The 22,418-nt window shown below is 42.2% G+C and overlaps 1 protein-coding gene across 1 annotated transcript; it reads left to right on the forward strand.

Annotated features, from left to right (window-relative positions):
• The first annotated feature begins 2,055 nt into the window (after positions 1-2,055).
• Positions 2,056-22,211, forward strand: LOC110509974 (nuclear RNA export factor 1). Its single transcript, XM_021591227.2, has 21 exons — positions 2,056-2,287; positions 8,274-8,499; positions 8,598-8,742; positions 8,842-8,925; positions 9,180-9,284; positions 9,602-9,682; positions 9,918-9,987; positions 10,103-10,191; positions 10,280-10,387; positions 10,597-10,706; positions 16,300-16,336; positions 16,485-16,556; positions 16,663-16,718; positions 17,825-17,932; positions 20,706-20,764; positions 20,927-21,042; positions 21,128-21,170; positions 21,289-21,361; positions 21,477-21,659; positions 21,801-21,861; positions 22,036-22,211. The coding sequence occupies exons 1-21, from the start codon at positions 2,257-2,259 to the stop codon at positions 22,072-22,074; spliced, it is 1,896 nt and encodes a 631-aa protein (XP_021446902.1). The 5' UTR covers positions 2,056-2,256; the 3' UTR covers positions 22,075-22,211.
• The last annotated feature ends 207 nt before the right edge of the window (positions 22,212-22,418 follow it).

A 22,418-nucleotide genomic window follows, 5' to 3' on the forward strand; every position in this document is an offset into this window, starting at 1 on the left:
AGCAGCCTCTGACTTACAGTATCACAACAGCCCTATTCTACACTGAACAAAAATATAGACGCAACGTGTTGGTCCAATGTTTCTGAAATAAAATATCCCAGAAATGTTTCATATGCACGAAAAGCTTATTTCTCTAAAATGTATAGAAATTTGTTTACATCCGTGTTATTGAGCTATGGAGTTATTTCTCTGTTGCCAAGATAATGCATCCACCTGAGAGGTGTGGCATATCAAGAAGCTGATTAAACAGCAGGATCATTACACAGGTGAACCTTGTGCTGGGGATCAATAAAAGGCCACCATAAAATGTGCAGTTTTGTCACACAACACAATGCCACAGATGTCTCAAGTTTTTAGGGAGGAAGCAATTGGCATGCTGACTGCAGGAATGTCCACCAGAGATATTGCCAGATATTTTAATGTTCATTTCTCAACCCTGAGCCGCCTCCAATGTCGTTTTAGAGAATTTGGCAGTATGTCTAACCGGCCTCACAACCGCAGACCACATGTATTGCGTTGTGTGGGGGAGCGTTTTGCTGATGTCAACGTTGTGAACAGAGTGCTCCATGGTAGTGATGGGGTTATGGTATGGGCAGGCATATGCTACGGACAACAAAAACAATTGCATTTTATTGATGGCAATTTGAATGCACAGAAATAACATGACCAGATCCTGAGGCCCATTTTTGGTAAGGTATCTTTGACCAACAGATGCATATCTATTCCGTCATGTGGGCCTAATGAATTTATTTCAATTGACTGATATCCTCATATGAACTGTAACTCAGTAAAATGTTTGAAATTGTTGCATGTTGCGTTTATATTTTTGTTAACTATATTTCATGTGGAAAGTTTTGTTTCTCGGCATACACATCATGGACAAACTGAAATGGTCCACCAAGCGCAACAGCGCCTCTTCAACCTCAGGAGGCTGAATAAATTTGGCTTGTCACCTAAAACCCTCACAAACTTTTACAGATGCACAATTGAGAGCATCCTGTCGGGCTGTATCACCACCCTCAACCACAAGGCTCTCCAGAGGGTGGTGCGGTCTGCACAACACATCACCAGGGGCAAACTACCTGCCCTCCAGGACACCTACAGCACCCAATGTCATAGGAAGGCCAAAGAGATCATCAAGGACAACAGCCACCTGAGCCACTGCCTGTTCCCCCCTCTACCATCCAGAAGGTGAGGTCAGTACAGGTGCATCAAAGCTGGAACCCGAAAGACTGAAAAACAGCTTCTATCTCAAGGCCATCAGACTGTTATACAGCCATCACTAACTCAGAGAGGCTGCTGCCTACATACAGACTCAAATCATTGGCCACTTTAATAAATGGATCACTAGTAACTTTAAATAATTCCATTTTAATAATGTTTACATATCTTGCATTACTCATCTTGTATGTATATACTGTATTTTATACCATCTATTGCATCTTCCCTATGCCACTCGGTCATTGCTCATCCATATATTTATATGTATATATTCTTATTTAGATTTGTGTGTATTAGGTAGTTGTTGTGGAATTGTTAGATTACTTGTTAGATATTACTGCACTGTCTGAACTAGAAGCACAAGCATTTCGCTACACTCACATTAACATCTGCTAACCATGTGTATGTGACCAATAACATTTGATTTGATGTAACTTATCGATTGGTCATAATGTAAACTGTTGACTACTCTTTTCAAAAAAATGTTGGCTTTACGATGAACGATGGAGTTGTCAAGAGCACAAACAGATCTGGGACCAGGGTCCGCACTTATAAAGCGTCTCAGAGTAGGGGTGCTGATCTAGGACCAGGTACCCATTGTCAATTCACTATCATCTAAAATGCCAAACTGATCCTAGGTCAGCATTCATACTCTGGGACGCTTTATTACACGTTGATTTGTTGGCCTACTATGGAACAAAACACTTTTTTTTGAGATGTTGAGATCCAACATCAGAGGACCACACACAAACAAATAATACGTACATTTAAGAAATATATCATAATGTGTGAGAACTGTTTTTTCACGTTTGAGAAATAAGTGTCCATGAGGTCATTACCAGAGGGTCGTGAGCAAAGCGAGTTCGAAACCATTGCACATGCTCAGACGGCGGGGCCGTAAAGCTACATTGCATGTTACGAACAAAGCGAATGTCTTTGCTAACTATTCACGGACGATAAACGCACATTTGCTGTACATATAGAACTAACAATACCCACTATTATTGGAGTTACGTGGGTGTTCGGTTCCTGACTATGTCAACAGCCGACGATTCACGTTATAACGGTACGTTGATGTTAGCTAGCTATCGTTAACGAACGTAGCTAACTAGCTACCTGTAAACAACAATTTTATTCTTTGCCAGCTATTTTTCTTTCGTAATACGACATGTGTTCTGAATTGGATAACTAGGAGTTGACACTACCTATAAATGATTTAGCTTGGTAGGTAGCTAGCAATATAAAGTAATTAGCTAGCTGTGGTTAAACTTTAGAAGCTAGTTAGCTAGAACCTTTATATGTAACGTTAGCGCATTGTTTTACTCAGGACCATGGTGCGTGTGCAGATACATTTTTATATGACAACACACCTAGTTGGCTAACATCACCTGTGTTATAGACGTAGGTAACTAGTTACTGTAGCCAACATCAATGTTGAGTAATTTCACAACTAGCGCTCTAGCTACATCACAACATTGAAATTTGGCCGAAAACGTGTCTGCGTAGTACAGCGAGAATTGGGCGATTCCACACCACGAAGGCCCATAAATAAATTAATAAACACCTGAGGGATAGGGCTGGAGAAATGTAACTACTCTTAAATTCATAGACAAGGAATGATCAAGCGTCAAGTTGATGGTTTTAACCACGTTTTGAGGCTATATAGTGTTTGTTTACATTGGAGTGAAAAAAGCTTATTGTGATGGGGTACGACAGTTTTAAAAATTGATTTACCCTTTTATTTAACTAGACAAGTCGGTGAAGAACAGATTCTTATTTTCATTGACGGCCTAGGAACGGTGGGTTAACTGCCTTGTAGGGGCAGAACGACAGATTTATACCTCGTCAGCTCGGGGATTCGATCTTAAAACCTTTTGGTTACTAGTCCAACGCTCTAACCACTAGGCCAATGGGGCATGTATGTCATATTTTTCAAGATTTAATGGGTACATTTAATTAATTCAGAAACAACTGCAGATTGCCCCTTTAATAAAACACAATTTTCCCACCACCATGAAAGAGGGACTAATGATATAGTACTTCCTGATATTGCATACTATGTTCAGCCAGGGGTAAATAACAGACTGCTGCAACCTGATTGGCTTAACGCAGTGCGCAACATCCAGGAATTGTCTGAAAGTGGTGGTGGAAAATTGTGTTTTATTAACCCTTTACGCACATGGGAATTGGCATATATGGATAAGGCTAAATTGAAATGTTTCTTACAGAAGAAATATGAAATGAATGACCATGGTAGCAATTGAAAGGGAACCGTTTGGAGATTATTAGAAAATTATTAGACTAAAGGTGAGGGAGGACACAACAGTTCACCTGACATGACTGAATCCAGACATTACACTGTTGCATTTGTGTTTCACAGTTACTGTACTTTTTGCCACATTTGTTGATCGATAAATCTGAAAATATTCTGGATACATTCAGTAACATTAGAATATTCCTGGAAAATGTGGGGTAGTTGCAACAAAAGACAACAAAGTGACAAGGGTTTGAGTGAGAGCACTAACTGGCTCATGTCTTCAAGTATGTACTCCCCCCCCCCCCCCCCCCCCCCACAATTACTGTTTGCGCAATCCAAAAACGGTCTGTTATAAATCGCAATCTCGGTGTTATGAAAGCTTCTTCATTTGAAAGCTTGTTCTATTGGCACCATGATTAGCTACAGTTGAAGTCGGAAGTTTACATACACCTTAGCCAAATACATTTAAAGTCAGTTTTTCACAATTCCTGACATTTAATCCTAGTTAAAATTCCCTGTCTTAGGTCAGTTAGGATCACAACTTTATTTTAAGAATGTGAAATGTCAGAATAATAGTAAAGAGTGATTTATTTGAGCTTATTTCTTTCATCACATTCCCAGTGGGTCAGAAGTGTACATACACTAAATTAGTATTTTGTAGCATTGGCTTTAAATTGTTGAACTTGGGTCAAACATTTCGGGTAGCTTTCCACAAGCTTCCCACAGTAAGTTGGGTGAATTTTGGCCCATTCCTCCTGACAGAGCTGGTGTTACTGAGTCATGTTTCTTGGCGTCCTTGCTCGCACACACTTTTTCAGTTATGCCCACAAATTTTCTACAGGATTGAGGTCAGGGCTTTGTGATGGCCACTCCAATACCTTGACTTTGTTGTCCTTAAGCCATTTTGCCACAACTTTGGAAGTATGCTTGGGGTCATTGTCCATTTGGAAGACCCATTTGCGACCAAGCTTTAACTTCCTGACTGATGTCTTGAGACGTTGCGTCAATAAATCCACATAATTTTGCTTCCTCATGAGCCATTTATTTTGTGTAGTGCACCAGTCCCTCCTGCATGATGCTGCCACCCCCGTGCTTCACGGTTGGAATGGTGTTCTTCGGCTTGCAAGCCTCCCCATTTTTACTCCAAACATAACGATGATCATTATAGCCAAACCGTTATATTTTTGTTTCATCAGACCAGAGGACATTTCTCCAAAAAGTATGATATTTGTCCCCACGTGCAGTTGCAAACCGTAGTCTGGCTTTTTTATGGTGGTTTTGGAGCAGTGGCTTCTTCCTTGCTGAGTGGCCTTTCAGGTTATGTCGATATAGGACTCGTTTTACTGTGGATATAGATACTTTTATATGTGTTTCCTCAAGTATCTTCACAAGACCCTGTTGCTGTTGTTCTGAGATTGATTTGCACTTTTCACACAAAAGTACATTCATCTCTAGGAGACAGAACGCGTCTCCTTCCTGAGCGGTATGACGGCTGCGTGATCCCATGGTGTTTATACTTGCGTACTATTGTTTGTACAGATGAACGTGGTACCTTCAGGCGTTTGGAAATTGATCCCAATGATGAACCAGACTTGTGGAGGTCTACAATTGTTTTTCTGAAGTCTTGGCTGATTTCTTTTGATTTTCCCATGTCAAGCACTGAGTTTGAAGGTAGGCCTTGAACTACATCCACAGGTACACCTCCAATTGACTCAAATGATGTCAATTAGCCTATCGGAAGCTTCTAAAGCCATGACATAATTTTCTGAAATTTTCCAAGCTGTTTTAAAGGCACAGTCAACTTAGTATATGTAAACTTCTGACCCACTTGAATTGTGATACAGTGAATTATAAGTGATATCTGTCTGTAAACAGTTGGAAAAATTAATTGTCATGTAGATGTCCTAACTAGAGGTCGACCGATTAATCCGAATGGCCGATTAATTAGGGCCGATTTCAAGTTTTCATAACAATTGGTAATCTGCATTTTTGGACACCGATTGTGGCCGATTACATCGCACGAGGAGCCTGCGTGGCAGGCTGACTACCTGTTACGCGAGTGCAGCAATAAGCCAAAATAAGTTGCTAGCTACCATTAAACTTATCTTATAAAAAACAATTAATCTTACATAATCACTAGTTAACTACACATGGTGGATGATATTACTAGTTTATCTAGCTTGTCCTGCGTTGCATATAATTGGTACGGTGCCAGTTAATTTCTCATCAAATCACAGCCTACTTGATGATTTAACAAGCGCATTTGCGAAAAAGCACTGTCGTTGCACCAATGTGTACCTAACCATAAACATCGCCTTTCTTTAAAATCAATACACAAGTATGTATTTTTAAACCTGCATATTTAGTTAATTTTGCCTGCTGACATTAATTTCTTTTAACTAGGGAAACTGTGTCACTTCTCTAGCGTTCCGTGCAAGCAAAGTCAGGGTATATGAGGCAGTTTGGGCTGCCTGGCTCGTTGCGAACTATGTGAAGACCATTTCTTCCGAACAAAGACCGTAATTAATTTGCCAGAATTGTACATAATTATGACATAACATTGACGGTTGTGCAATGTAACAGCAATATTTAGACTTAGGGATGCCACCAGTTAGATAAAATACAGAACGGTTCCGTATTTCACTGAAAGTATCAACATTTTGTTTTTGAAATGATAGTTTCTGGATTTGACCATATTAATCACCTAAGGCTCGTATTTCTTTGTGTTATTATGTTATAATTAAGTCTGATTTGATATTTAATAGAGCAGTCAGACTGTGCGGTGGTATGCAGCAGCAGGCTCCTAAGCATTCATTCAAATAGCACTTTTGTGCATTTGCCAGCAGCTCTTCGCTGTGCTTCAAACATTGAGCTGTTTATGACTTCAAGCCTATCAACACCCGAGATTAGGCTGGTGTAACTGATGTGAAATGGCTAGCTAGTTAGCGGGGTGCGCGCTAATAACGTTTCAATCGGTGACGTCACTCGCTCTGAGACCTTGAAGTAGTTCCCCTTGCTCTGCTTTTGTGGAGCTATGGGTAACGGTGCTTCGAGGGTGGCTGTTGTCGATGTGTCCCTGGTTCGAGCACAGGTAGGGGCGAGGAAAAGGACGGAAGCTATACTGTTACACTGGCAGTACTATAGTGCCTATAAGAACATCCAATAGTCAAAGGTATATGAAATACAAATGGTATAGAGAGAAATAGTCCTATAATAACTACAACCTAAAACTTCTTACCTGGGAATATTGAAGACTCATGTTAAAAGGAACCACCAGCTTTCATATGTTCTCATGTTCTGAGCAAGGAACTGAAACGTTAGTTTTTTTACATGGCACATCTTACTTTCTTCTCCGACACTTTGTTTTGCATTATTTAAACCAAATTGAACATGATTCATTATTTATTTGAGGCTAAATTGATTTTATTGATGTATTATTATATTATGTTAAAATAAGTGTTAATTCAGTATTGTTGTAATTGTCATTACAAATAACAAATAAATATTACAAATAAATAAATAAATTGTACGATTTAATCGGTATCGGCTTTTTTTGGTCCTCCAATAATCGGTATCGGCGTTGAAAAATCATAATCATAACCTCTAGTCCTAACCGACTTGCCAAAACTATAGTTTGTTAACAAGAAATTTGTGGAGTGGTTGAAAAACAAGTTTTAATGACTCCAACCTAAGTTTATGTAAACTTCCGACTTCAACTGTAAGTTATAAAATACTATATTACAGTGTTAGGTTTTCACAATACAATTCAGGGAAACGGATCATGATTTTGGTGCACATAGAAAGTGGTCTTGAGTGCATTCAGTTGCGTGTGCCATGGCAAATTGTCTTCACAATAGACAAACACACAGGCTCATTTTGTTCAGATCAACCCAGGGTATGACACCATGTCATCTTGTAACTGTACATCAAACATAGTAATTATAAATGTTGTCACTATTTATGATATGGAAATGTGAAGTGCACATTTGGACTCGCAGGTGTTTGGCTTGCTTGTATGAGATCAAAGCAGTATTTATTATAATCCTCAACATCTCATCTTTCTAAATACATAGTCCTCTTAATTTACAGCATTTCCCTCGCTCAGACAACCAAAATGTTGCAATACTTACCCAATTAGAAGGAGGAATGGGGGCAACTTCTTGTTGCGCAAGGGAATTATTTTATGTATAAAAAACGGTTGCTAGGTGACGTGTATTACCGGCTGTGCAGATTAGGGTAGTGTACCCTTTAAGCCCACATACCCATTACGCCCCCTTCCATCTTTGAATTACAATAAAAAACTTTATGTTCTACTGTTTAATGTTTTAACCAATTAATCTGGTTGTTATGGCCATATGTTTTTATTCTAAGCTAATCAATGTTTTATGTTATTGTTTTATGATATTGATAGTTTTATGTAAATTCCCACTGGTGGTCAATTTTCAAAGCAACAAAAAACTTTGGTGTGGAGGAGACCCTCGAACAGATTTTCAGATATTTTTTGTAGCTTCTCAGATAAGTGATCATACTTTAGGTAAAATGAAGGAATTAATTTGCTGATATATGCACATGATGGCTTATTTCATGGACATGAATTACCGTCTAATGCCAATTGAAAATATGGGTTTCTCATGCTATCAATCGTGTGTGTGTGCCTGCATGTCAGTCACACAGTAGCAACATAACTTGGTGAACTACAACAAGATAATATATTTCAGGAATTCACAGCTTACATTTTTAAATGCATTTGATGTTATTTTACTATAGCTTACTATAGTGACTCTTTGTCCATCAGATCACGATGACCGAGTTGGAGGACAAAAGGTTCGCAACCGTAAAGGCAGAGGGCCTTTCAGGGCCCCTATGTATAGTGACCAGGGGCCAGTAGGGCCAAGACCAAGACATCGTGGTAGCCAAAGAGGCGGCGGCGGCCCGGGACCCAGAGCGCGATTCGACGATGAGGATGGAGATGTGGCAATGGCGGACAGCAACTCCCAAGATGGATCCTCCCAACACAGATTGTGAGTCAGGCTGAAGACAGACTATTTCACTGAACATGTTTTTAGGTTTGATCTTAGAAGTTATCCTTTATCCACCCTCGTGTTTTTTCCCCTGCTAGTAACCCTTATGGAAGACCAAATCGGCGTGGGGACGACCGATTTGACCGGGGCCGCAGAGGTGGTGGTGGAGGTCACAGGGGTCGTGGGAATAACAAAGGAGGGGATGGAGGTGGAGGTGGCCGCAAGAACTGGTTCAAGATGTCTGTGAGTCCACATTGTAAAATAATAGGGTAGCTTTACAGATTCACTAAACTGTCATTGATTGGATTGTACTTAGTCAATGCTAAATTGTGTCTCTTGCAGGTCCCCTATGGAAAGAAATACGACAAAGACTGGCTGATAACAGCACTGCAGAATATCTGCTCCATGCCCTTCACCCCAGTACATGTAAGTGACTGCTGTCTAGGGGCTCTTTTTGTTAGTCAATCTAATCCAGAAATAGACTGAGCAGTGTTTCCCCTTTATACATTTAGCAGCTGTGACTCCACTGCAACTAAAAAAATATATACAAAATAAATGTTTTATTTACCTCTGCCACCACTGCTGAAATAAATTATAGGGGAAACACTGGGCTTAGTTTCATTCCCCTGAAATAGCTTCATTTTATTGGCATTCTCTTTTTTCACCTCTGTTTTCTAAAGTACCACGTAGAGGGAAACCGAGCAGAGTTCTTTATTGATGATTCCACGACTGCGAATGCCTTGTTTAAGGTATCACGGAAGATCACAGACAAAGAGGGCTACAAGGTACTATTTTTTTTTTCTCCACAAAACCGACCTCTGGTGGTTTTATCAAATGGTGTTAGGCGGGATATTTCTGGCAGACTGGACACCAGACATGAACACATTAATAACGCCAGCAGAAGTAGTTAAGTTTGATGGCAATCAATAAGGATAGGACCATCAATAAATAGGACCTTGAGAAGGGGTCACGGTAAGGCTGTGGTTAATGATTAGGGCCTCGTAAAGGGCTTTCAATAGAAATTCTAGGACATAACCATTTCCCCCTGGGGATAGTCATTAAAAAACATGTCATTCACTCCTCCATCCTCCATCTTGTCCAGGTGACTGTACTGATGAATCCCTGTCCTCCACCCTCCTTTCTTCAGTCTGAACTAAAGCCAGCTGATCTGGAGCACCTGAAGGTAAGATGAGGAGACCAGCTCTTGAATAGGAGGAGTGATTGTTTAAATAACATTATTGTATTGATATTAGAGCCATCAGCAAGGTTATTACTTTTTTCTTTCCTTCAACTCTACGTAGTAATGCCTCCTATTCTTTCAAGTACCCGCTAATGATAATAGTGCAACATTCATTATTTAGTTTCATGTATAGAGAGGTGTAAGGGCTGAATGCGTAAAACTGTCTTTCCATCATTAGCAATGCATGGCTAAACGTTTTGATGGCTCTCAACAAGCGCTGGACTTGAACAACATCCGGATAGACCCAGGTACACGGCAAGAGCAATTAGTCACATCAAACGTTTTTCAATGTTGTATTTGCGTTATACGACCTGTATTCTGGTAGTGCCATCCAACACTCCTATACTTCCCTGATTTCCACAGACCTGGTGTCCCAGAACATTGATGTGACTTTGAACAGAAAGAACTCCATGCGTGCTGTTATTAAGATAATTGAGGAGAATATTCCAGAGGTATGGATGTGGTCAGTCCTTGTAGCTGAATAATGAAAGAATATGGATGCCTTCCTCTCCACTTATCCCTTCTCCTTTCCTTCCACAGCTTGTTTGTCTGAACCTTAGCAACAACAAGCTATTTAGGCTGGATGACCTGTCAGAGCTGGTCAACAAGGTTCCCAACCTGAAGACACTCAACCTTTCTCATAACGAGGTGAGGAGACTGGGTCTGGTTGTGGCTCAACGGGACCTAACCCCAGCACTGACCTTTACTGGGACTGCACAAAGTCTCCTCTTACTTTTCAGTTATCCACATAATTCATTTAGTCAATTGACTGGGACTAGGAGTTTTCTCTCGGTGTCTGTTCTTGTGAGTAACACCTGGGTGTTTTATTGGATGTTCTTTTCCTGCCATCATTCCAGTTAAAGACAGAGCGCGAGCTGGACAGGATCAAGGGTCTTAAGCTGGTGGAGTTATGGCTGGAGAGGAACCCCCTTTGTGACTATTTCAAGGACCAGGCTTCATACATCAGGTCAGTCTGTGCTCAGGACTGCTGGGTGGGTAATGGTAGGCTGTTGACGGTGTGATGTGCTCAGGATGGCTGGGTGGGTAATGGTAGGCTGTTGACGGTGTGATGTGCTCAGGATGGCTGGGTGGGTAATGGTAGGCTGTTGACGGTGTGATGTGCTCAGGATGACTGGGTGGGTAATGGTAGGCTGTTGACGGTGTGATGTGCTCAGGATGACTGGGTGGGTAATGGTAGGCTGTTGACAGTGTGTTGTGAGATCGTTGGCTGGGTGGGTAATGGTAGGCTGTTGACAGTGTATTGTGAGATGGCTGGGAGGGGGGATAGTTCATTCTATTCCCTGTATTTCAGGGGGTAACTTGACTGTATTCAGGAAAGCCCTACTCTGTGGGATATCACATGTTGTTTATGGATTATATGAGCCAGGAAGGACATGTTTGGTCTGGTACTACTGAATAGCAGCACAACGCTCAACTTCGAAGGAACCGGAGTGACTAGTTGATCACCATGCTATCAGAGAGTCTCACTGAGCCCTCTCACATTACTACAATAACATAGGTGGTGATTAAGTTGTTAAGACTTGACATTATCTGTTCTTGGGCAAGTGTTGAAATCGCACAAATAGCCTACTCGATGCTTGTGGGGCTGCACCTCAGTTCAAATGTAAAGCCACGTTTATGATTCTTTTTATTTTAGGTGCATGCCATGTTGACATGATCAAACCATGAACCTCTTCATACTATATAGCTCAATATTAACCAGCCAACAAACGCATGCACAAGCATTTCACTACACTCGCATTAACATCTGCTAACCATGTGTATGTGACAAATACATTTTGATTTGATGGTTTTAGTTGAGGAAAATGGCTATCATTTCAATTATTTCTACACCCCTGCCCCCTTCTAGATGCAGGTTTAACTGTCTGTCTGGGTACTCTCTTTTTGTTGTCTGTCTCAACTGATCTCACGCTTTCCCTCTCTGAAACTCAGCAGCTGATCTTTCCTCCATTTGTTTTCTACCGTGAAGATGGACCTGTGCCCCCTACAGGCACCCCTGTATTAATGTTTTTAACAAAATCCTGACAATTTAAATTTCAAGAGCCACTACCTCTAGCATACATAACTTGGCATGGATAATACTGACCACAGCATTGTGAATGAGACTCATACTTTGGGAAGAACTTGGATCACTAAAATGGCATTTTGGAAAGGAATCCTTTTGTAGCTCAGGTGATAGAGCATGACGCTTGTAACTCCAGGGTAGTGAGTTTGATTCCCGGGACCACCCATACGTAAAATGTATGAATGCAAGCCTGTAAGTCGCTTTGGATCAAAGCATCTACCAAATGGCATATAGTGTGTGTGTTTATATATTTAAGATTCATATGGGAACATGGTGTTGGTACATCCTCTCATCCTCCCCTATATGGGTCATGAAATGTGGCCAGTGAAGAGGGCTGGTTAGCCAATGACGGGTAAGATCCCACCTTTGATACCGGGACAACCTAAGACAGGCACAGTCGTGCATCTGGCCACATCATACCTACGTACGTATGCACTTTGATACGTACAGTATATGCTGAACGAAGAAGACATTGAAGTAAAGAACAAAGATTTGCGCTACAGGCCTGGGGTTGGTGCGGGAGAGAGGTTTCCAAAAAGCCATGCAGAGTCCCCAAATACAAGCTTTCTCATAATTCCCTTAAATCTAACATGCCTTCAAGGCTTGTTTGTGCCACAAGTTGGTAGACACATCTCAGAATGTAACAGCTGGAGTGAAGGAGAGGCTTTGAGAACGAGGGACACAAAGATGTATCAAGAGACCCTCAATTAGTGGGATTTCTAATATTAAGTTGATTTCCGGTTAAGGATACAACACTTAATGTTTATTCTGTGGTCATAAACACATGCAGTCACCTCAGAATGGTCACTGATAAAGTTTATGACTCGTTTGGTCCTTCCTCAGATATCCCTCTCAACATGTTTCCCTAAAAAGAAAAATGTTTGTTTAATAGGGCTTGGATGCCCTATTTGTTTAACCACCCCCAAAATGTTAAAGTTGAAGTGGGGTCCAAAATTGTATTTATTTGTGGCACCAAAAATGTTGTGTAAGATATATGCAGTATCATTCTTGCATTAATCAATGCTAGCAACAGAGGTTCCTCCTGTAGTGATCTGTAGTGGCGCTCAGGGCCCAGCTCTTTCTGTTTCTTTTCTTTTCTATTTGTCTTTTCTTCATCTGAAGGGGATGCTTTGCATGGTCTCTTCAAATAACACATTTTCTATTCCTTAAGGCTGGCTAACATACCACTCAATCACCCTAGTGGAATTGCATCTTCTATCAAAGCTTTTTGTGAACTCCTCTTTGCTGTTTTGGTTTGATCGAGCATGCCTGTCTTTTCTATGTTACCATAAGTTTTCCCTCTTCCCTTTCTACCTGAAACGACATGGTGTAACTTTAACTAGCCTTAATGTAATGGATTAACCCCCTCGTGTATACCCATGATTCATGTCAATCTTTCATCTCCAACAGTCTCCATCACCTCCTCTACAGTCTTTAGATTCCATTTCACTGTCTCTTGGTCCTGTGACATGTGTGTGTCAGACACCTCAAACATGCAACATTTGAGTGGTTTGACCATAATCTCACTCTTGTGGTCTCTACCAAGTACATTGGTCACACCACGGGCCCCTCCCAATCACCAGGCCACTCCCCTATACGTGTGAAAAGCACTGATTTGTCTCTTGTTGGTATGGGGCGCTCACAACCAACGTTCACACCCCTTCCAAGACAACGTGTGTTTCGGCGTGTAGGGGGGGACGGTGAGTATCATCACAAAGGGGTGAGTACATTGCCACAGGAAAGGGGGCCGAGGCCCACCGAGTGGCACAGCGGTTTAAGGCACTGATCAGTGCTAGATGCGTCACTACAGATCCAGGTTCGATCCCGGGCTGTGTCGCTGCCGGCCGCGACCGGGAGACCCATGAGGCGGCACACAATTGGCCAAGCATCGTCCGGGTTAGGGGAGGGTTTGGCCGGCTGGGATGTCCTTGTCCCATCGCGCTCTAGCGACTCCTTGTGGCTTCTGGGCGCATGCATGCTGACACGGTCGCCAGGTGTACAGTGTTTCCTCCAACACATTGGTGCGGCTGGCTTCCGGGTTAAGCGAGCAGTGTGTCAAGAAGCAGTGTGGCTTGGCAGGGTTGTGTTTCGGAGGACTCATGGCTCTCGACCTTCGCCTCTCCCGAGTCCGCATGGGAGTTGAAGTGATGGGACAAGACTGTAACTACCAATTGGATATCACGAAATTGGGGTAAAAAGTACACAAAAAAATACATAAATAAAGGGGCTGTCGTCATAGATTGATTTGGTATTGGTTTATCTGTATTGTACCGTTCATATTAGTTCAAGAGGATGTGTCGTTGTAACATTGAGAACCTCTCCACTGATATGCAGAGCTGACAATGTCATGTTCAGGAATGGGTGTGTTCTATTCTGAACAATCAGTTCAAACCAATATATGCGGTTATAATGATGAATCAAGTCCATGTTGGTGTTTACTGCCTAGTTCCGCCCCTCATTTCAGTTAACTGTATGGACAGGGATTATATAAACATTTGGGTGGCTATGAGAGATCCTTATCCATGGGTGAGGCTGTGAGTGCATGAGCATATACTTTTAAAAATATATATTTTTACCTTTATTTAACTAGGCAAGTCAGTTAAGAACAAATTCTTATTTTCAATGACGGCCTAGGAACAGTGGGTTAACTGCCTGTTCAGGGGCAGAACGACAGATTTGTACCTTGTCAGCTCGGGGATTTGAACTTGCAACCTTCCAGTTACTAGTCCAACGCTCTAACCACTAGGCTACCCTGCCGCCCAGTGGAGAGAACAAGTATTTGATACACTGCCGATTTTTGCAGGTTTTCCTACTTACAAAGCATGTAGAGGTCTGTGATTTTTATCATAAGTACACTTCAACTGTGAGAGATGGAATCTAAAACAAAAATCCAGAAAATCACATTGTATGATTTTTAAGTAATTAATTTGCATTTTATTGCATGACATAAGTATTTGATCACCTACCAACCAGTAAGAATTCCGTCTCTCACAGACCTGTTAGTTTTTCTTTAAGAAGCTATCCTGTTCTCCACTCATTACCTGTATTAACTGCACCTGTTTGAACTCTGAACCTGTATAAAATACACCTGTCCACACACTCAATCAAACAGACTCCAACCTCTCCACAATGGCCAAGACTAGGGAGCTGTGTAAGGACATCAGGGATAAAATTGTAGACCTGCACAAGGCTGGGATGGGCTACAGGACAATAGGCAAGCAGCTTGGTGAGAAGGCAACAACTGTTGGTGCAATTATTAGAAAATGGAAGAAGTTCAAGATGGCGGTCAATCACCCTCGGTCTGGGACTCCATGCAAGATCTCACCTCGTGGGGCATCAGTGATCATGAGGAAGGTGAGGGATCAGCCCAGAACTACACGGCAGGACCTGGTCAATGACCTGAAGAGAGCTGGGACCACAGTCTCAAAGAAAACCATTGGTAATACACTACGCCGTCATGGATTAAAATCCTGCAGCACACGCAAGGTCCCCCTGCTCAAGCCAGCGCATGTCCAGGCCCGTCTGAAGTTTGCCAATGACCATCTGGATGATCCAGTGGAGAAATGGGAGAAGGTCATGTGGTCTGATGAGACAAAAATAGAGCTTGTTGGTCTAAACTCCACTCGCCGTGTTAGGAGGAAGAAGATGAGCATGAGTACAACCCCAAGAACACCATCCCAACCGTGAAGCATGGAGGTGGAAACATAATTCTTTGGGGATGCTTTTCTGCAAAGGGGACAGGACGACTGCACCGTATTGAGGGGAGGATGGATGGGGCCATGTATCGCGAGATCTTGGCCAACAACCTCCTTCCCTCAGTAAGAGCATTGAAGATGGGTCATGGCTGGGTCTTCCAGCATGACAACGACCCGAAACACACAGCCAGGGAAACTAAGGAGTGGCTCCGTAAGAAGCATCTCAAGGTCCTGGAGTGGCCTAGCCAGTCTCCAGACCTGAACCCAATCGAAAATCTTTGGAGGGAGCTGAAAGTCCGTATTGCCCAGCGACAGCCCCGAAACCTGAAGGATCTGTAGAAGGTCTGTATGGAGGAGTGGGCCAAAATCCCTGCTGCAGTGTGTGCAAACCTGGTCAAGAACTACAGGAAACGTATGATCTCTAATTGCAAACAAATGTTTCTGTACCAAATATTAAGTTCTGCTTTTCTGATGTATCAAATACTTATGTCATGTGATAAAATGCAAATTAATTACTTAAAAATCATACAATGTGATTTTCTGGGTTTTGTTTTAGATTCCGTCTCTCACAGTTGAAGTGTACCTATGATAAAAATTACAGACCTCTATATGCTTTGTAAGTAGGAAACACTGCCAATTTTGCAGGTTATCAAATACTTGTTCTCGCCACTGTATATGTGTTTGTGGTTGAAATAGTGTTTAGGGGGATGACTCTGTCTATTTATAATCAGCACTAACTTCTGTCTCTTATCTTCTGTGTTTTTGTGAATGTCGGACAGCGAGGTGAGAGAGAGGTTCCCCAGGCTTCTCAAACTGGTAAGGATTCAATCAAACGCTTTTAGGATTTCAACAATTGTTTATTCAACTCGTTTTGGATATTATTATTATTGTATTTGTGAAGAATTTACATCTCTTCAATTGGTCATCTTTGTCTTCTCTTCCTGACCTCTCTAACTCTCACTAGGACGGTCAGGATCTCCCCCCGCCCATAGTCTTTGATGTGGAGGTGACTCCTGCCGCCCTTCCACCTTGCAAGGTAATACATGCACACCATTGGTTCTCATTTAGGGGCTTTGCATGTAACCGTGTGTCAAAACAGGAGTGTTTTCTTTTAAATTCTCACCCTTCGACTGCTGTCACAGCCCAGCTACTTCTGCTCTGAAGAGATCAAGACTCCCATCGTTGGCTTCCTACAACAGTGAGTTTTATGTTGAATCCACGGACACAAATGCATACACATTACTGAACAAATACATACAAACACTACACACTGTTATAGATGCGGTAAAGAGGTCAATGGAACTCAACCAAAACAATGGAAATGCCAAGGAGACTCTTGGTGTAAAGATTACGAATGACCTCATTGCCCCCCAGCAAAATTATCCTACATTTAGGCTATTGTTTATGTGTATTTCACACAATGTTGATATAGAAATCATCATATAATGCTTGTATGGATGCCAACCCCTATACATGTTCATGTCATCGTCACCAATCAACTGCATTACAGTTAAAGACTACTTTGAACATCACCACTGATTTATGTATGCTAGTGTTAGCAGTTGATGTTACTATTCAATAGCACAGACCCCAAAGCATCCTATTTCAGGCTCAATGTATAAACAAGTTGGACCAATGAGAACTTGCATGTAGCTATGAGTCCCGGACTGAAATCCCTCCCATGTCTCTAACCCATTGATCATTAATCCCCTATTACAGAAAAAAACGTTATTTCCATTGATCGTTAGTACTATATTGACTTTTAGTCCTCTATTGACCTATCGTCCTCTGCGTTGTGTATTTATCTTCAAAATATTCTTACACTAGCTATGCTACCAGCTTATACAAATGGAAGTTAACATTTTAGCAGTAATTTCTAAACCCTGAAAAGGGACAACTTCTAAATGTTATGCAGTGAAAACAGCCAAATATATCCAAATCAGACTGTAGTAACCACATTGTGGGCCTGTTACAATACATCAATCATGACAGATTTGACAAATATCCACTTTGTTAGATCAGATTTGTTAAATGTGAGCCAATCCGGCGTTCCATTAACCTCTTTACCGCATGTATCCTTTGCAAATCTCAACTAAGCCGGAACCCAAAATGCTCTGATGCACTACAACACACCTTTGTTTTTGTTTAAAACAAAAATGCAGCATGATTTTAAAAAACTTCTTCTTTTTTTTAAAATAAGACACAGTATCTATCAAAGCAGATCAATATCTGTACTGATTGGAAATGTAAGTTGTTGTGTGTTTCTTATGATGTAAGTTTTTAAAGAACAACTTTTTCCCCCAGATACTACAGTGTGTATGACTCCGGAGACAGACAGCCTTTGTTAGATGCCTACCACGATGGAGCAACCTTCTCCTTGAGCATGCCCTTCACCATGCAGAACCCCTCCAGGTACCCCTTGGCTAGTTATTAATGTTCCCTGTCTCCAGCCGCATGCATAAACGGTTTAAAATAAAGTGTCAACAAAAAAAATTAAAGATGGCGCCGGGGGAGATGGCTAGCGTTTTACTGGCTCCTAACCAATGTGCTATTGTGTGGGGGGTTTTTGCGTTAATTTGAACTTATTTTGTACATAATGTTTCTGCCACCGTCACTTATGACTGAAAAGAGCATCTGGATATCAGGACAGTGATTACTCACCTTGTACTGGACCATGATTTTTTTCTTTAACGAGTTGGACGAGAAGGGTTTACTTCAAGACACCCCGACAAGGCCCAAATCCACATCATTCACATGAAGAAGAGACAGAGATATCGGGGATGTAGGTCGGGGTGAGTGAGTAATCCCCCTCTACCATCAGTCCTATTAGCCAACGTGCAATCATCGGGTAACAAAATGGATGAGCTCCGATCTAAACTATCCTACCAACGGGACATTAAAAACTGTAATATCTTATGTTTCACAGAGTCATGCATGAAAGACGACATGGATAACATACAGCTGGCGGGGTTTTCGGTCCATCGGCAAGATAGAACAGCTGCCTCCATTAAGACCAAGTGTGGCAGTCTGTGTCTATTTATAAATAACAGCTGGTGCACAAAATCTAATTTTAAGAAAATGTCAAGGTTTTGCACGCCTGATGAAAAGTATCTCATGATAAGCTGTAAACCACACTATTTACCGAAAGTGTTTCCATCTATATTTTTCGTAGCTTTTTCGTATCCCACTATGCCCTCCGACGAACCATCAAACGGTTAAAGCATCAATACAGAACTAAGATTGAATTGTACTACACTGGCTCAGATGCTTGTTGGATGTGGCAGGGCTTGCAAACTATTACGGACTACCAAGGGAAGCACAGCCATGAGCTGCCCAATGACACGAGCCTACCAGGTGAGCTAAAGAACTTTGATGCAAGCAACACTGAAGCATGCATGAGAGCATTAGCTGTTCAGGACGACTGTGTGATCACGCTCTTCGTAGCCGATGTGAGTAAGACCTTTAAACATTCACGAGGCCGCAGGGCCAGACGGATTACCAGGACGTGTACTCAGAGCAGGCGCTGACCAACTGGCAAGTGTCTTCACTGACATTTTCAACCTGTCCCTGACCGAGTCTGTAATACCAACATGTTTCAAGAAGACCACCATTGTCCCTGTGCCCAAGAACACCAAGGTAACCTGCTTAAATGACTACCGACCCGTAGCATTCACGTATGTAGCCATGAAGTGCTTGGAAAGGCTGGTCATGGCTCACATAAACACCATTATCCCAGAAACCCTAGACCCACCCCAATTTGTATACCGCCCCAACAGATCCACAGATTATGCAATCTCTCTTGCACTTCACACTGCCCTTTCTCACCTGAACAAAAGGAACACCTATGTGAGAATGCTCATTGACTGCAGCTCAGGGTTCAACACCATAGTGCCCTCAAAGCTCATCAATTAGCTAAGAACTATGGGACTAAACCACTCCCTCTGCAACTGTATCCTGGACTTCCTGATGGGCTGCCCCCAGGTGGTAAGGGTAGGTAACAACACATCTGCCACGCTGATCCTCAACACAGGGGCCCCTCAGGGGTGTGTGCTCAGTCCCCTCCTGTACTCCCTGTTCACCCATGACTGCATGGCCAAGCACGACTCCAACACCATTAAGTTTGCTGACGACACAAGGTAGGCCTGATCACCGACAACGATGAAACAGCCTATAGGGAGGTCAGTGCCAGGATAACAAACTCCTTCACCGGGATCAAGACAAAGGGGATGATTGTGAACTACAGAAAAAGGGGAACCGCGCACGTCCCCATTCTCATCAATGGGGCTGCAGTGGAGCAGATTGATAGCTTCAAGTTCCTCTGTGTCCACATCACCAACAAACTATCATGGTCCAAACACACCAAGACAGTCGTAAAGAGGGCACGACAACGCCTATTCCCCTTCAGGAGACTGAAAAGATTTGGCATGGGTCCTCAGATTCTCAAAAAGTTCTACAGCTGCACCATCGAGAGCATCCTGACTGGTTGCATCACTGCCTGGTATGGCAACTGCTCGGCCTCTGACTGCAAGGCACTACAGAGGGTAGTGTGTACGGCCCAATACATCACTGGGGCCAAGCTTGCTGCCATCCAGGACCTCTATACCAGGTGGTGTCAGAGGAAGGCCACAAAAAATTGCAGAAGACTGCAGCCTCCCTAGTCATACGGTTCTCTCTGCTACCGCACGGCAAGCGGTACCAATTCTTGGTCCAAAAGGCTTCTTAACAGCTTCTACCCCCAAGCCATAAGACTCCTGAACAGCAAGTCAAATGACTACCCAGGCATTTTTCTTTGTCCCAACCCCACCCCCATTTTTACACTGCTGCTACTCTGTTTATTATCCATGCAGTCACTTGACCTCTACCTACATGTAGATATTACCTTCACAAACCGGTGCCCCCCGCACATTGACTGTACCGGTAGGCCCTGTATTTCGCCACGCTACTGTTTTATTGTTGCTCCTTAATGATTTATTTTTCTATTTATTTATTTTGGTTTATTTTAGTAAATACTATTAAATAAGTGTTAACTGCATTGTTGGTTAAGGTAAGTAAGCATTTCACTAAGGTTTCACCTGTTGAATTCGGCGCATGTGACAAATAACATTTGATTTGAGTCACTCAGTATCACCGATTTGTCACCTGTTTCTAAGGTAGTCAGTTGGTCACTGTCTCCCTTTGTGTCTAGGTGCAGTCTTGGCGATTACCATAAAGACAGTCGCAACCTGAAAAAGCTCAAGGATCCCAGTGAGTCTCGTGCTTCTGAATCGCTACTTCAGTTTTCAGAAGTGATGGTTGTCATGATGTCATCTCTTGCAAATGTAGTAAACCTGTTGGTAGTGAAAGTCACCATGATTGTGTTCGCTTATATACACAAACTAAATTATTTGAAAACCTTTGTTCTTTCAGCCACACGATTCCGCTTACTGAAGCACACTCGTCTGAATGTGGTGGCTTTCCTGAGCGAACTGCCCAAAACGCAGCATGACACTGCATCTCTAATTGTGGACGTCAACACCTTCACCGTGAGTGGAATACTTTTATAACCATCAATTCACATTCAAAGCCCATGACCATCCTTGATCTCCTGTCCCTCTCCTACTCCTGTAGAACACATTACTGTCGTTCACGGTCACTGGAGTGTTCAAGGAAGGTATGTTTGTTCAACTTTTCTAACTTGGTTAACGTATGTAGTTTGTTTTGTTTCCCACATTTTCATTCCCCAAAAAGTCATGAACCATGTATGTTGCGTTCTCCTTCTGTCACGCCAGTTGAAGGTAAATCCCGCGACTCTGTGAGAGCTTTCTGTCGGGTGTTTGTCACAGTGCCAGCTGGAGGGACAAGGTAGGCCCTACAGCTAGCCAAAACTCAGCCAGATATGTACTTTGTCTTGATCTCGATAAAAATGTTGATACTAATGGGGAAAAAAATACCTCATGTATTCCTCTCGTTTCAAAAGTCTTTGCATAGTGAATGACGAGCTGTTTGTGCGCAATGCTACGACTGAGGAGATCCGCCGGGCCTTTGTGGCACCTGCCCCCACCCCATCCAGCAGTCCTGTCCCCACCCTCTCAGCCCCCCAGCAAGAGATGCTCTCTGCCTTCTCACTCAAGTCCGGCATGAATCTTGAATGGTCCCAGAAGTAAGTGGGAAACACTTACTTTGCATTCGATTTTAACACTGTCCCCTATTGTCGCGTTGCTTTGTTTTTTTATGTACAGGGTTTTGTGGGTGTAATGTTGCATTCATATTGGTTCTAACCTACTTTATCAATGTATATCAGGTGCCTACAGGACAATGAGTGGGATTTCAACCGAGCAGGGCAGGTCTTCACAGACCTCAAGGTAAATAACTCCTTATTTTACTCTAAACATTCCTAGATTCAAATCTTTATCCTAGTAAATTATCTAAGGGAGCAATGTGTGTTGCTTTAGTTGACAGAATTTTGTTTTACCTCGAATGTTATGGACCCTTTTAGGCTTCAGATAGTAAAAACAACTTCTACTGTTTCTCCTCAGGCTCATGGAAAGATCCCAGATGTCGCTTTCATAAAGTGAACAGGAATGGCTGTGAAGCTTTTTAATTATTGTCATTGGTCTTATTTCTGTTGATTCTTATGCAGTTATCCTCCTGGATTACAAGATAACATATACTTCATTATTTGTATAATTAAACATGATTTAACGTGTTCAAATAGGCTTGTTATTTCATCACACCGAACATCTTCCTAATATTGAGTGGCAGCCCCCATTTTGCTCTCAGAACAGCATGGGCTATGCTAGCCCATGTTGGCTGGATTTCCTTTGGGTGGTGGGAAACGGAGTGTGAAGGCACTTTTGTCCTGCCCATTTACTCAGAATGGCACACACAGCTGTCTCAAGGCTTACAAATGTTTGAACTG

This window comes from Oncorhynchus mykiss, chromosome Y (assembly GCF_013265735.2).
Source record: "Oncorhynchus mykiss isolate Arlee chromosome Y, USDA_OmykA_1.1, whole genome shotgun sequence".
Taxonomy (NCBI): domain Eukaryota; kingdom Metazoa; phylum Chordata; class Actinopteri; order Salmoniformes; family Salmonidae; genus Oncorhynchus; species Oncorhynchus mykiss.

Coding starts and splice junctions, on each gene's coding strand:
- LOC110509974 (XM_021591227.2), top strand. CDS start 2,257: ATGTCAACAGCCGACGATTCACGTTATAACG. Junction 16,719..17,824: donor ATCGTTGGCTTCCTACAACA/GTGAGTTTTATG, acceptor TTTTTCCCCCAG/ATACTACAGTGTGTATGACT. Junction 21,043..21,127: donor TGGACGTCAACACCTTCACC/GTGAGTGGAATA, acceptor CTACTCCTGTAG/AACACATTACTGTCGTTCAC.